Raw genomic sequence first — 16,057 nt, 5'->3', positions numbered from 1 at the left:
TGGAATTTAAGAAACAAAACAAAGAAAAAAAGAGGCAAACCAAAAAAATAGACTCTTAACTATAGAGAAAAGACTGATGGTTACCAGAGGCAGATAGGTGAAATAGGTGAATAAAACACACACACACACACACACACACACACACACACACACACAGAGCTAACATAATACTCAATGATGAGTTAAAATTTTTTCTTTAAGAACTGGAACAAAACAAAGATGACTGTTTTCATGACTTCTGTTCAACTTGGGATTGGAAATTCTATCCAGAGCAATAAAAAGAAATAAAAGCTATCCCAGTTGGAAAGAAAAGAGCAAAATTATCTTTTTCCAGATAACATGATCTTATATGTAGAAACCCATAAATACTACACACAGAGATACACACAATATTAGAACTAATAAAGAAATTCAGCAAAGTTGCAGGATACAAAATCAAGACATAAAAATCAGTTGCATTTCTACACACTAAAGGTGAACATCCTGAAAAGGGATTGAAGTTATCAGTTCCATTTATAATAACATCAACAAGAATAAAATACTTAGGAATAAAGTTAATCAAGGAGATAAAAGACTTGTACACTGGAAACTACAAAACACTGATGAAAATCATTAAAGAAGACACAAGTGGAAAGGTATTCCATATTCAATGATTGGAAGACTTAATATGGTTAGGGTGTCAATACTACTTACTTAAAGCGACTTGTAGATTCAATGCAATCCTTATAAAATCCCTTGGGTTTTGTTTGTTTGTTTGCAGAAATAGGAAAACTTATCCTAAAAATCATTATGGCATCAAAGGACCACAAATAGTTAAAGTGATCTTGAAAAAGAAAAAACTTAGACTCCCACTTACTGATTTCAAATTTACTAAAAAGCTGTGTAATCAATAAAATGTAGTACTGACAAAGGCACCATATAGACCAATGGAAAAGAATAAAGAGCCCAAGGATAAAGTCCTGGATATATGGTCAAATGACTTTCAGTAAGGTTGCCACAGAAATTCAATGGAAGAAAAAAAGTCTATTTAATAAATGGTGCTGGGAAACCTGGATATCCACATAAAAAATAAATGAACATGGACTTTTACCCTACATCATAAACAAAACTAACTATAAATGTATTCTAGACATAAACATAAGTACTAAAACTATAAAATTCCTCAAAACATACTGGGGAAATTTCATGGTATTGGGTTTAACAATGATATCTTGAATATAGCAAAAAACCACAGGCAAAAAGAAAAAATAGATAAATTGGATTTCATCTAAATTTAAAACTTTTATACATCAGAGGATGCTATCAACTATTAAAAGCATCCCATAGATTGGGAGAAAATATTTGCAAATCATACATCTGATTAAAATTAATATTCAGAATATAAAAAGAACTACTAAAATTCTCAAACTCAATTAATTTTTTTTAAATGAACAAAGATTGGGAATAAATATTTCTCTAAGAAGATATGCAAATATCCAATATGCATATAGAGAGATGCTCAACATCACTAGCCATTAAAGAATAAAAATGATAATGAAGTACTACTTCACACCCATTAAAACGGCTATTATAAAAAAATGAAAACAACAAATGTTGGTGAGCATGTGAAGCCATCGTAACCCTTGGCAGAAATGAAAAGTAGTGGGAAAAAAGTATGGGAGTTCCTCAAAAATTAAACAATTGCCATATGATCCAGAAATACTTCTAGGTATATAATCAAAACAATGGAAAACAGTGATCTGAAGAGAGATTCGTACACCAATAGTGGTAGAAACCTTATTTACAATAGCCAAAAGATGAAACAAACCAAATGCCCTTTTATGGATAAAAGGATAAGCAACATATGATATAAACATGCAATGGAATATTATTCAGCCTTAAAAAGGAATGAAATTTTGATACAGCAACAAAATGGATGAATTTGAAAACATTATATCAGGTGAAATAAATCAGACTCAAAAGGATAAATACTGTAGGATTCCACTTGGATTAGGTACCTAGAATATGCAAATTTATAGAGACAGAAAGTAGAATAGTGATTACCAGGGCTGTGGGGAAGGCTCATTGGAGAGTGTTAGTTTAATGTATACAGAGTGTCAGTTTATAATGATTAAAATTTTCTGGAGATGGCTAGTGATGGTCATTGTACAAAAATGTGAATGTATTTGTGTTCCTGAACTGCACACTTGAAAATGATTAAGGGGGTAAATTTTATGCTACATATATTTTATCACAAAATATAGTATGTAATTTATGTATTAGTGTTTTAAAAACTAAGATAGGAGGTACACTCACTAAACTCATATTGTGAGAACAGTATATACTGCTATTCACAGCAGCCAAGGGTATCCTAAAAGATAATATAACTTTTGTTAATATATGGGGAATATACAGTCTAAACAAATTGAATTATTTTCCACAGTTGAAAGGGTGGGGGAAAAGCAGAATATGTATTTAATACACACTATAACATGATTAAATGTAAATAAAATGCAAGATAAGTCAAATCAACCCAGAAGCAGAAATGTTTTGAAAAAAAATTGAAATTCCTTTCTTACAATAAAAAACCTATTTGAAAATAAGAAAGGGGTGTCTACAGGAACACCATTTTAAATCTTATGCACTTTTGGCCGTTAGAATTGATTACACCTGCAGTTTTATTTAGCACAGTCAGTGTGATTTTCCAGACCCAGCCAGGTGACTTTCAACAGTCTGTTTCATTACCATCAGTAGTGTGATATATTAACTTGTGCATATCTTCAGGGCTTTAATCTTTTATGTGAGCATGCAAATAGCTTACGTTTTAGCAACTTGAAACCAATTCCTGTTTTCCATTCTGAAAGAACAGGCAAATAAATACCCTGCCCACATTATAGGGATTTTTTTCATACCTTAGTCTTTTACATTTTTACTCAAGGAAAAACAAATAAAACCAAAGTAGTGGTGTACTCATGATTATCATTATTTCTATTTTCAGTGCTGTCATAGTCCTGTCTCCTGTTGTGGCCGCCACAGTAAGGATGCGTAATAGGATGGCATTTGTCAGGAATTTGTTTCCACCATATTATTTTATGACTCCTTCAGTTTCTCCCTCAGAATCAAGCATTGATATTTTCCACCTTGATCTTCCTCAAATATTGTAATGAGTATATGTGCTTCTTTCTTTAAAGATTTTATTTATTTGTTTGGCAGAGAGAGTGAGAGAGAGAGAGCAGGAACAGAGGGAGGGGCATAGGGAAAGGGAGGAGCAGACACTCAGATGAGCAGGGAGCCCAATGTGGGGTTCAATCTCAGAAATGCAGGATCATGAACTGAGCCAAAGGCAGATGCTTAAAGTACTGAGCCACCCAGGCACCGCTGTGCTTATTTCTTTTGACAGAACATTTTCCTATCAGGTTTTGGGCTTATCATTTCTATTTGAATTTCAAGATCAAGACTTATAAATACAGATCTTGGCAAATCCTTGTTATATTCCTTGTGTACAAGCAGGTTAATAGCATTTACTATTTTTCATACTTAGTCACTAATGTCTGAAAACTGAAACAATATATTTAGGACTCAATATCTTCTGCTATTTCTTTATAAACAGAAAGAATTATAAAATCTCTTGTGACAACGAATTCATTAAAGTCCAAATGAACATTTAGATATGAAGTATTTAATAAACAATGATGCTCTAATTTTCAGAATACCAAAAAAAATTATTAGAGCACTAACATGCAGCTAGCTTGATAATCTTTTGTTAATAGAAATATATGATATATATGAAGCCAAAGTTTTGCAGCTACCATTTGGATAATGCCTCCCATAATCTCTGCCCAGCACCTGTATCTCCCTACCTTGAAACAGAAACTTTTCCAACATTATATGCATTGCTTCTTTAAAGATGAAAAGTAGAATGATTTAAATCTGCTGACATAGATGTCTTATTTGATAAAGCATCACTTTGGTTATGAATACTGTAACAGAGTAGTGACTACCAGATATCCCTCATCTTGTTCACTAACTGTGGCAAATAAAAATGGCATGCATCCTTTTTTCCCTTTAGCTCTTTCAAAAAATGTTTCTTAAAATGTGGAGATAGTTGGAGTTCCATCAATCATCTTCAAAGAACCAAGGAGAGTATTACTGTACAGGATCTATAGCTGAAAATTAGACTGAATCTATATCATTGATGACATGGAACCCCTTAATTTGTCTGGATAAACAATATCCACATATTTTTAACATGATGAGAAAGAATAAACCATCAACTGTTTAAGCCATTCTTAGTGGGTCTTGTCTCGTGCAATTCCTAATTCATATAGTCTGTGTTTGACTAGTTAGAAATAATGGGGTGTTAAAAATTCAAGACGCTTTTGGCAATAATTTGGGAAATATTTTTGAAAATAAATTTCACAAAATTAAAACTTATTACAAAGTTTTAAAAATGAGTTTTTTTGTGAGAATTTGGGGTGACAACTTTTGGATACTTTTTTTACAACCTAATTTTTAAAATAAACATTAGTAAAGATAGGCAGTAATAGGACTTATATGTATGGCAAATACTTCTATAATTATCAGATGAAATAATACATATATATCTTTATTGAAGCATAATTACCATACAATGTTTTATTAGTTTCAGGTGTACAACATATTGATTTGACAGTTCTATAATTTTCAATGCTCACCATAAGTATGAAACCATCTGTCACAACACAATGTTATTACAGTATTATTAAATATATTCCCTGTGCTATACTTTAAAAAGAAGATTTATTTATTTGAACGAGAGAAAGGGAGAGTGAGTGCACGAGTTGGGGGAGTGGCAGAGGGAGAGAATCCTTAAGCAGATTCCCTGCTGAGCATGGAGCCCAATGTGAGGCTACATCTCACACCCATGAGATCATAACCTGAGCTGAAACCAAGAGTCCGACATTCAATAGACTGAGCCATTCAGGCGCCCCTCACCCCATGCTGTACTTTATCTCCATGACACTTATTTTATAACTGGAAGTTCGTATCTCTTAATCTACTTTATCTATTTCACACATCCCCCAAACCACCTCCACTCTGGCAACCACCACCAATTTGTTCCCTGTATTTAAGAGTCTGTGACCAGGGGACACATGAAAAGATGCCCAGCATCACTAATCATCAGGGAAATGCAAATCAAAACCACAATGAGATATCATCTCACAGTTGTCAGAATGAGTAGTATCAAAAAGATAAGAAATAACAAGTGTTGGCAAGAATGTGGAGAAAAGGGAACCTTCATGCACTGATAATAGGAATAAACTGGTGCAGTCACTGTGGAAAACAGTATGGATGTTCCTCAAAAAGTTAAAAATAGAAATACCATATCACCAAGAAATTCTACTATTGGGAATGCAAGTTGGTACAGCCACTCTGGAAAACAGTGTGGAGGTCCCTTAAAAAGTTAAAAATTGAGCTACCCTATGACCCAGCCATTGCACTACTGGGTATTTACTCCAAAGATACAGAAATAGTGAAGAGAAGGGCCATATGCACCCCAATGTTCATAGCAGCATTGTCCACAATAGCTAAATCATGGAAGGAGCCGAGATGCCCTTCAACAGATGACTGGATTAAGAAGTTGTGGTCCATATATACAATGGAATATTACTCAGCTATCAGAAAGAACGAGTTCTGAACATTTGCTGCAACATGGATGGCACTGGAGGAGATAATGCTAAGTGAAATAAGTCAAGCAGAGAAAGACAATTATCATATGATGTCTCTCATCTAGGGAACATAAGAACTAGGAAGGTTGGTAGGGGAAGAAAGGGATAAAGAAAGGGTGGGTAATCAGAAGGGGGAATGAAGCATGAGAGACTATGGACTCTGAGAAACAAACTGAGGGCTTCAGAGAGGAGGGGGGTGGGGGAATGGGATAGACTGGTGATGGGTAGTAAGGAGGGCACGTATTGCATGGTGCACTGGGTGTTATATGCAACTAATGAATCATCGGACTTTACATCAGAAACCAGGGATGTACTGTATGGTGACTAACATAATATAATAAAAAAAACATTAAAATATTAAAAAAAAGAAATTCTACTATTGGATATTTACCCAAACAAAATGCAAACACAATGAAAACACTAATTCAAAAAGATATATGCATCCCTATGTTTATTGCAGCATTATTTATAATAGTCAAGATGTGGAAACAACTCTAGCGTTTATCCATGGATGAACAAATAAAGAAGATGTGAGATTATATACAGAGAGAAAGAGAGGGAGAGAGAATAGAATATTAGTCATCCATAAAAGAGAATGAGATCTTGCCATTGGTGACAACATGGATGGACCTAGAGGGTATTATATTAAGTGAAATAAGTCAGGCAGAGAAAGACAAATACCATATGATTTTACTGATATATGGAATCTAGAAAACTAAATGAATGAACAAACAGCAGAAGCAGACCCATAAGTACAAAGAACAAACTGATGTTTGCCAGAGCAGGGTAGAGAGATGGTCAAATGGGTGAAGGACAGTGAAAGAAACATGAATGGTGATAGATGGTAGCTACTCCTGTTGTAAGCATAGCTTAATGTATAGACTGCAAATCACTGTTATACACCTGAAACTAATGTAATGTTGTATGTCAATGATACATCAATAAAAATTCAAGAACTATATATATAATATGGTTAGTATATAAGTATCCTATATTTGTCTATATGGGCATATAAATAAAGAATTGTTGGAAGATTCATGAAAATGGATAATAGTTACATCTCAGATATGTGCCTTTGATTTTTGCTTCAATTATTATTTTCATCACAAAAATGAATGTACATTATTTTAACAGCTATTTTAAAGTATTTGTAGGGAAAGATAATTCATGGCATTAGTACAATCTATGTACTATTAGACAAGTTAATAAAATACAGTGAATGAACAGTATGATTTTCAATTCAGTGAATATACATAATGTCCATGAAAAAGGTATGAAATAGCCAATAAAATGTTCATAGCAAAATAATCTGTGTGAATGCATATTTAAACATTTTTCCTTAAAGTTTTTTTATTTTTGAAAGCAAATGTACAATCAAATTGTGAGAAAAATATTAAACATGCATTTGAAAATAGAGTATAAAATATTAGGAATAAAATAAATATTAGGAATTTATTTGGGAATGAAAGGCCACGTACCTTATTAGCACCACAAACAGTTCCTTCTTTTACCCACATCATTTCGCCATCTCTAAAATTATGTGGAAAATCCAAAGCAACACAGAGGCGTCCAGTTATATTGGCATAAATAACAGTGGCATTCGGAATCTTAATTATTTCTTCCCTTTTATATTGACATATTAATTTTCCACACAGCAGATCCCTATAATTTATGAATAAATGAAATCATTAGATTTCAATAAAAAGAAATATTAGAATATCATTTATGAAGCAAAAAGATTTAGGTAAAGCATTTAAGGCTTGCAAAAACATGCATGAATTAATTGTAAAATAACAAGAAGTATAAAGGCTTTGCTTGCATTGTTAAAAATAACTGAATATTTTAATAATTTTTAACTACTTCCCAGTTAACCTGATCACTTTTTTGGTAATAATTCCTTCACTCTTTTTTTGATTTGTAAAGATAAGCAATTCCAAGATTATTCTATTTTTAAAAATTAGTAAAGTTGGTAAAGTTTATCTAATTACCAGTCTTATTGGATTTTCTTTTCAATTGTTCAAACATAATACCTACTCTCAGAATTATGGGTTCCAAATAGACAAGACATTGAAACCCACATTCAAAAAGCATTATACACAATAAATATTAAAATAAAACCATGAAAGATACATCATAAAGATAGTGCTGTGAAATACAGAAAAAGTGATAAAAGTAATGAAAACAGAAAAAAGCATTAAAAGCAAAAGAGCAATAATAAAATTTAAGATTGACTTCCCAAGAAAAACAATGACCAGAAGATTATTGAATGACAGTTTAAAAAAAGAAGCAAATTGTCTTCCCACTCTATATGCAGAAAAAATATCTTTCAAAATGAAACATGGCATTTTCAGACAATAATTAAGAAAATTTGTCACCAGCAGTCCTGAACTAAAGAAAATATAAACCAAGTTCTTCACACTGAAAGGAACTTATCCTAGATGGAAGCTTACAGAAGTACAAAATGTATATAACTCTATCAGATTGAGGAAGTCCCTTTTTATTCCTAGTTAGATGACAATATTTATCATGGATCAGTACTAGATTTTGTGATAAGTTAGAAACAGAACCAAGAACATTGTGCTAATAAATCTAAATGAGGGGGCTATGGGATAAAGAGAGAAGATATATTTAAATTATCTACCCCCAAAACAAATATAGAACTGGGCAAATTTGTCAAAACAACCATTTCAGGGCTATAGAAACTGATCAAAACAAACAAAAAAGTGAGACTCATTTATGAAAAGCTGCCATAAAATCAAGTAAGAATAGTGGGAGGTGTGTTCTTTTTTGCTGAGTCTGCTCCTATGTCCTCTCCCAAATCAGTTGATGCTATTTTACCAGGGCAGGGCTGGTCATGGAAACCTTTAAATTAAATGTCAGAGGAGTGGTTCTAGACTTGGTGAAGAGGACAAATAATCTCACCCATCAATACTTTGAATAAAAGTAGTAATAAGGTTAGGAAAAGAATGTAAAACCAGAAACACTGTGAGCCCAAAGTTGAGATCTCAATTGGGATTAGTCAGCTATTAAAGTTTGTTTGTTCAACAATTAAAGTCCTATGTGATCTAACAGATTGGACAGAAATTAAAGGCATGATCCTGGAAATAGTAGTTCCATAAAGGGTAGTGATAAACTCTCCTTATATCACATCCCTAGCTGACAGGGAGGCTACATGTATGTGCTGGAGGAACCTCAGAAAGACTGATGAGAACCAACACCAGTGAAAACTTTACATTTGCCTATAATCTAAATGTGCTCCCCAATTATAAAGAAAAGCCTAAAACCACATGGCTCTAGAGATAAGTTCTATGAAATGAATAAAGAAAAAATAATGCTACACAAATATTGACAGAAAGTGAGAAATCAATCAATGTAAAACACCACATTAATAAAAGAAAGGAAAAAAACCATATGATCATTTCAATAGATGCAGAAAAAAAGCATTCAACAAACTACAACATCCATTCATGATAAAAACCCTCAACAAAGTAGGGTTAGAGGGAACATACCTCAATGTAATCAAGGCCATTTATGAAAAACCCACAGCTAATATCATCCTCAATGGGTAAAAACTGAGAAAGCTTTCCTTCTCTATAGTCAGGAACAAGACAGAGATGTCCACTCTCAACAGTGTTATTTAATGTAGTACTGGAAGCCTAGCCACAGCAATCAGACAAAAAGAAGAAGGAGGAGGAGGAGGAGGAGGAGGAGGAGGAGGAGGAGGAGGAGGAGGATTGGAAGGACAAATATTGTTAAAATATATTACCCAAAGCTATCTAAACTTTCAGTGCAATCTCTATCAAAACACCACCAGCATTTTTCACAGAACTAGAACAAACAATCTTAAAATTTTTATGGAATCGCAAAAGACACTGAATATCCTAAGCAAACTTGAAAGAGAAAAGCAAAAGCTGGAAGCATCATAAGTCCAGACGTCAAGTTATATTATGAAGCTGTAGTAATCAAAACAGTATGGTACTAGCATAAATCAATAGAACAGAATAGAAAACCCAGAAATGAACCCATAACTATATGGTCAATTAATATTTAACAAAGCAGGAAGGAATATACAATGGGAAAGAGACAGTCTCTAAAGAATGGTGTTGGGAAAACTGGACAGCTCCCTGCAGAAGAATGAAACTGGACCACTTTCATACACAATACACAAAAATAAATTCAAAATGAATGAAAAACCTAAATGTGAGACAGGAATACCAAAATCCTAGAGAAAAAAATAGGCAGCAACCTCTTTGACACTGGCCACAGCAACTTCTAACTACATATGTCTCCTGAGGGAAGGCGAACAAAAGAAAAAAAAAAAAAAACCCACAAAAAATCACTATCAGACTTCAGCAAAATAAAAAGCTTCTACACAGTAAAGGAAATAACAGAACTAAAAGGCAACCTTTGGAATGGGAGAAGATGTTTGCAAATGGCATGTCTGGTAAAGGGTTAGTATCCAAAATATATAAATGACTAATACAACTGAACACTCAGAAAACAAACAATCCAGGGGCGCCTGGGTGGCTCAGTCGTTAAGCGTCTGCCTTTGGCTCAGGGTGTGATCCCGGAGTTCTGGGATCGAGCCCCACATCGGGCTCTTCCACTGGGAGCCTGCTTCTTCCTCTCCCACTCCCCCTGCTTGTGTTCCCTCTCTCGCTGGCTGTCTCTCTCTCTGTCAAATAAATAAATAAAATCTTTAAAAAAAAAAGAAAACAAACAATCCAGTTAAAAAATTGGCAGAAGATATGAATAGACATTTTTCCAAGGAAGACATACGGATGGATAACAAACACTTGAAAAGATGGTCCACATCACTGATCAAGGAAATGCAAATCAAAACTACAGTGAGATGTCACCTCACACAGGTCAGAATGGCTCAAGTCAATAACACAAGAAACAATTGGTTTTGGTGAGGATATGGAGAAAGGGGAACCTCTTGCACTGTTGTTAGGAATGCAAACTGGTACAACCACTCTGGAAAACAGTATGTAAGTTCCTCAAAAAGTTAACAATGGAATTACCCTATAATCCAGCAATTGCACTACTAGGTATTTACCCAAAGGATACAAAAACACTGATCCAAAGGGATATATGCATCCCAATATTGACAGTCACTTTATCTACAATAGCCAAACCACAGAAATTAGCCAAGTATCCATCAACTGATGAATGGGTAAAGAAGTATGAGATATATATAATGGAATATATACATATATAAAATGGAATATGACTCAGCCATAAAAAAGAATGAAATCTTGCCATTTGCAATAATGTGGATTGAGCTAGAGTATTAGGCTAACAGCATATGATTTCACTCATATACGCAGATTAAGAAACAAAACAAATGAACATGGGGGGAAAAGAGAGAGAAAGAGGAAAACCAAGAAACAGACTCTTAACTAGAGAACAAATAGATGGTTACTAGTGGGGTGGTGGGTGGAGAGAGATGGGTTAAATAGGTGATGGGGATTAAGGAGTGCACTGTTGTGAGGAGCACCAGGTGTTGTATATAAGTGTTGAGTCACTAAATTGTATGCTTAAAACTAATATACTGTATGTTAACTGGAGTTTAAACAAAAACTTAGGGGCGCCTGGGTGGCGCAGTCGTTAAGCGTCTGCCTTCGGCTCAGGGCGTGATCCCAGCATTCTGGGATCGAGCCCCACATCAGGCTCCTCCACTAGGAGCCTGCTTCTTCCTCTCCCACTCCCCCTGCTTGTGTTCTCTCTCTCGCTGGCTGTCTGTATCTGTCAAATAGATAAATAAAATATTTAAAAAATAAAGAATAAAAATAAATAAATAAATAAAAACTTAAAACATTAAGATTTCAAGAGCTAAAGTTAGATTAACAAAAGTAAATGAATTATATATTGTAGAGTTATCACTATTTAAGGTATATGCAATATTTTAACAAATTGGGTATCTTGAAAATTATGTCTGATGGATAATGTGAGCATCTATTTATAGTATATGTTATGCCATAAAATTTTTATTTGGCTTATGAATTGTGTTGGAGGTCCCAAATTCTACCACATACCCACTGATATATCAGAGGATTCAACAAATTGTCCTGCACCAAAAGTGGCAGGGGAGACAAACACCAGCCCAACTATATACCTGTTCTCAAAATAAATTCCTGATCAGCAAAATCTTAGCAATGATGAAAATAAAGATATCTTAGAGCAATTTTCTATGGCCTGACTTTTTCTGCCTTTGGGCAAAAAAGGAAAATGAAAAAGAGAAAAGCAGCTCTTGATGTTCAGGTGAAAGAATTAACAGCAAGGCATTAGAATTGATGTGAACTGACGTGCGCCTATAGCTAGATCATCGTGCCTAACTGTTGAATATAAGGAATTTTAGGAATATCAACCTTAAGCCAAGTTACTCTGTGACCATGATGGGTCAAGACAAAGACAAACCTGCTCCATAAATTATGTCTTTAACATAGAGAGACAAGACATAAACATGGTCCAAACAACAAAATTACCAAACATCGCTCTCATCCAGCTAATATGAGTGACTGTTGCTCATTATCAATGACAACTTCAACTTCTCTCCAGTCGTTCTTCATATGTAAGATTTATTGAGGTACCCAGTCATAGAACTACCTTCACTTTCTGAAAACATCCAATTCAGAAGAAAGATCGACTTCCTAAAATCCTGTTGAAAATCACTTAATGCAAATCCAAGTCCTATAAACATTTTCTAAAACTTTGGAACAAAGATGTCCCACAGTTTCCCATGGAGTTTCACTGATTGGTACATGTAATAAACCCAACTTGTTCAACTACAGTTGTGTTCCTGTGGTCTTTGGCTGGAAGGCATTGACACAGAACCTGATCTAAACTCATTTCTACAAAGAGTGGGTTAAAGTGGATTCCAGTAAGGGTAGAATTCTAATCTGTGTGTGTTTCAGACACACACACACACACACACACACACACACACACACAAGGCACTGGAATTTAACCAGGAAGGGAAAAATTATATGAGAATAGAGCCTTAAAAATTGGAATTAAGTCAAGAGATATTATGGATTAGGATTTTTTAAATTCAATACAGAACATTCAATCTCTTAGCTTGAATAGTCAGAGTGCAGAACTAAAAAATGGGCCTCATGTTAATTAGGTGACTGTAAATTTAAAGGTACTCAGCACTAAAGTGTGCATAAACTTCATCCTAAATCCTGGCAGACCACTGAACTAAGCACGTGCAGTGAAGACTCCAGGGAGTTCATAAGAAGCATCTTAAGAGGCATAAAGAAATGAACAGTATTTCAGCTGCTGCTCACAGAGAGGTATTGTTTATAGTATAAGTCCAACTATGTTAAATTCCTTCCATAACAAAATTCTATAGCATTTAGAAAACATAAATGAATGCAAAGTTTCCATTACATATTATTCATAGTATACAATATAAAGTCAAAAAAATTCTAAAAATAAAATGTGACATAGTCAAGGAGCAAATAAATCACTAGATACCAAAATCAAAATGACGTAAATACTGCAATTTGCAGAGAAGCACTGTATAGCAGCTAATATAAACATATCAATGATTTAAAGGAAAATACAGTCATGATAGCTTGAAGGGGTTTTTTTAGTCAATAGATGGAATCTTTGTACATAATTTTAGCAATTGTGAAATGACTTCTATGTATTTTGAGCTGGAACATATAAGAAGGGAACTTATAAATGTACTAAAATGTACTTTGTGGTGTTTAATAAAAAATAAAATTATCACTTTAACTTCATGTTTTAAATACAGAGATATTCGTGAACATATAAATAATTGTGTGATACATGTATGTGCATATATTACGTGTATGTTCTAGCTCTATTGACTAAGAGGGCTTAGAGGTAATGAAAGACAGTGGAAATAAGCACACCCAGTGCCCAGATATTTATTTTTTAAATATTCTCTACTAAAACATATATGGGCTACTTGGATAAATAGCTGAATCCAGAGTAGAGGTAGGAAAAGTATAACAGAACCTAGAAGATTTTGTGCTAGAAAAATTTGGAAGTTCTTAAAGAGTCATATACAGTTTTGAAAAAAGACACTGTGGCCAAATAAAAGAAACTCTCAGTAGCCAAACCGAGACAATCTGAAAAAGAATCAGAATAAATAATAACAGTAATGTATTCTATACTATTGAAGAAAATAACAATTGCTGAGTATGAACTGATATAAATAAACACATAAACAAACAAACAAATAATTATAGTGAAGGGAATACTTCCTACAGTACATTTCTAGTTTAAAGGCAGAGTCAATAATGGAGTTAGAAATCATCAATGGATTTTAAATTCAGTGGATCAAAGTTTGAATAGGAACAAAGTATGCCCATGGTTTCAGTATAATTTAACCTAAAATATCCAAGATTGAGAAAAAAATGCCATGTACCCTTTAAAAATTTCATTAAAGCATATATGTCCATTGTGGACATGCTGAAATGCTTAAAATCAATCTAATTACAAAAAATATCCATCAAAACCAAATTGAGGGAAATCTTTAAAACAATTACTCCGTAGCATTAAAAAAAAAAAAAAACCTATGGAAAAGAAAAAATTGAAACAAAGAAAATTTTCTAGATTAAAGCGCATTATGATAAATACATTATGATATTAGATTAGATAAATACATTAGATAAAATACATTATGACTAAATGCAAATATATGACTGGATTTGAAAAATCCTTGCCTTCCTGAGAAAGGCAAAATAACTCTAAATACTTCACTGAGACAATTATAGAAGTTTTAATATGAACCATATTTTATAGCTACAATATAGTTTTGTTAAGAAAATATCTTTATTGTCAGGAAAGACACGTGATTTATTTAGGGGTAAAGAAGAATAGTTTTCAATATTCTTTCAAATGGTTTAGGAAAATCATTTTGAAGACAGGAGAGGAAAGTTGAAAAAAGGATAAAGCAAAAGGCCAAACTGTAAACAATCGGTAAACCTGGGTAAATGTGTATGGGGAATCTGTACTATTCATGCAAACTAGAAGTGTTTTACAGAAAATTTAATTTCACTATCAAACCATCTTTGAAATTATATCAAAATAAAATATTATAACAGTAACATTCTAGTTCTAATATATATATTAATTATAAAATTTAATAATTAACTCCCATATAGTGCATACTATGTGTCAGTCCCACTCTAAATACTCTCAATAGAGTATCTAAATTCCACACTGGCATCAGCCCAATGGTGTTAGTGGAATTAATATTCATATTTTACATATCAGAAAAATGAAGCACATATCACACAAGTAGGTAAGCAGTGCGATTGGGATTTGAAACAAAGATGTATGGCTATAGAGCACATGTTCTTGAACACAGTGCTTTACTTACTGGATAGTACAAATTCATGCATTTTCATTTCCTCACTATAAGAATGCTCATCCTTTGTAAAATTAAAATGACAGTATGCAAAATAAGAATGAGCAGTCTGTCTAATGTTTTTAATGTACCTATACAAATTAAACACTCTGAGGGAAGGTACAAGGGATAAGCAAATATATGAGAAAGAGCAGTATAAATATTCTGTATTAAAGACATTTATAATTTATAGTCTTACTTCATGATCAAGTAATATTTTGATTACTCATAAGCTTAATTATCTGCTGGTATTTTCTAATTTAAAGCAATAAATAGAGTTTCTCAGATAGATTTCTTAAAACATACTTAGTTTGACACTGTCTGTATCCTGAAGGACCTGAACCACAGTTTCCAGATTGATCAGTCTTAGAATTAAGGTGAGTATAACACTCTTCAGGACCAAAATCTGCATCTGAAAAAAATGTGTAGTTAGTCATATTGAGCTTCTATTAATTTAAAATAATTCATGAATATATTTGAAATTCTGAAATAGTTTAAGATATATTGTAGAAAATATGATCATAACAAATTGAAAACAAAACTAAATTTAAGATAACACAAAATCATTTCGATGACATAATTAAAAATTGAAAGCATTCTGATCTACTACCAAAAAGATATCTTAAATTTAACCATGGTGCACAGTTTATTTTGCTAATTTTTTGTAAGTCTAGATATCTATAAGTGTATAAGAAACTAAAAATTGACTTATTGGTCAAGAACCTATTTTGCATAAATGTCTTTTCAAGTCAAACTAAGAAACTAATATCTTACTTTTGCATCAGATTTTCCTCAGACAAAAATCTTGGGGAGTCATAATTTTTACATTCACTACCCAATCCATGCACAAGATGTGTTCAATTCTCATAAGAGCTAATCTGCTTAAAGAGCAGTTTATTTATTATAACCTCCATTAGTTCTACTGTAGTGGAAAGATTAACCCAAAACCTTTGATAGGAAGATTTAACCACTGCACTGTGGT

At 33.2% G+C, this 16,057-nt stretch overlaps 1 protein-coding gene across 2 annotated transcripts in view; it reads right to left on the bottom strand.

The window, feature by feature from the left end:
- Positions 1-16,057, bottom strand: part of LOC148106697 (disintegrin and metalloproteinase domain-containing protein 2-like) — a 123,141-nt gene that overhangs the window by 26,678 nt on the left and 80,406 nt on the right. For both annotated transcript variants that reach the window (XM_087860574.1, XM_087860575.1), the window contains exons 15-16: positions 15,382-15,487; positions 7,166-7,349 (exon numbers count right to left, since the gene is read on the bottom strand). In XM_087860574.1, coding sequence (XP_087716700.1) covers positions 7,166-7,349; positions 15,382-15,487 — 290 coding nt within the window. The remainder of the gene's footprint in view (positions 1-7,165; positions 7,350-15,381; positions 15,488-16,057) is intronic.

This window comes from Ursus americanus, unplaced genomic scaffold, assembly GCF_024610735.1.
Source record: "Ursus americanus isolate L20-20 unplaced genomic scaffold, mUrsAme1.1.p SCAF_132, whole genome shotgun sequence".
NCBI classification, from domain to species: domain Eukaryota; kingdom Metazoa; phylum Chordata; class Mammalia; order Carnivora; family Ursidae; genus Ursus; species Ursus americanus.
This window is presented reverse-complemented; position numbering and strand designations above follow the sequence as displayed.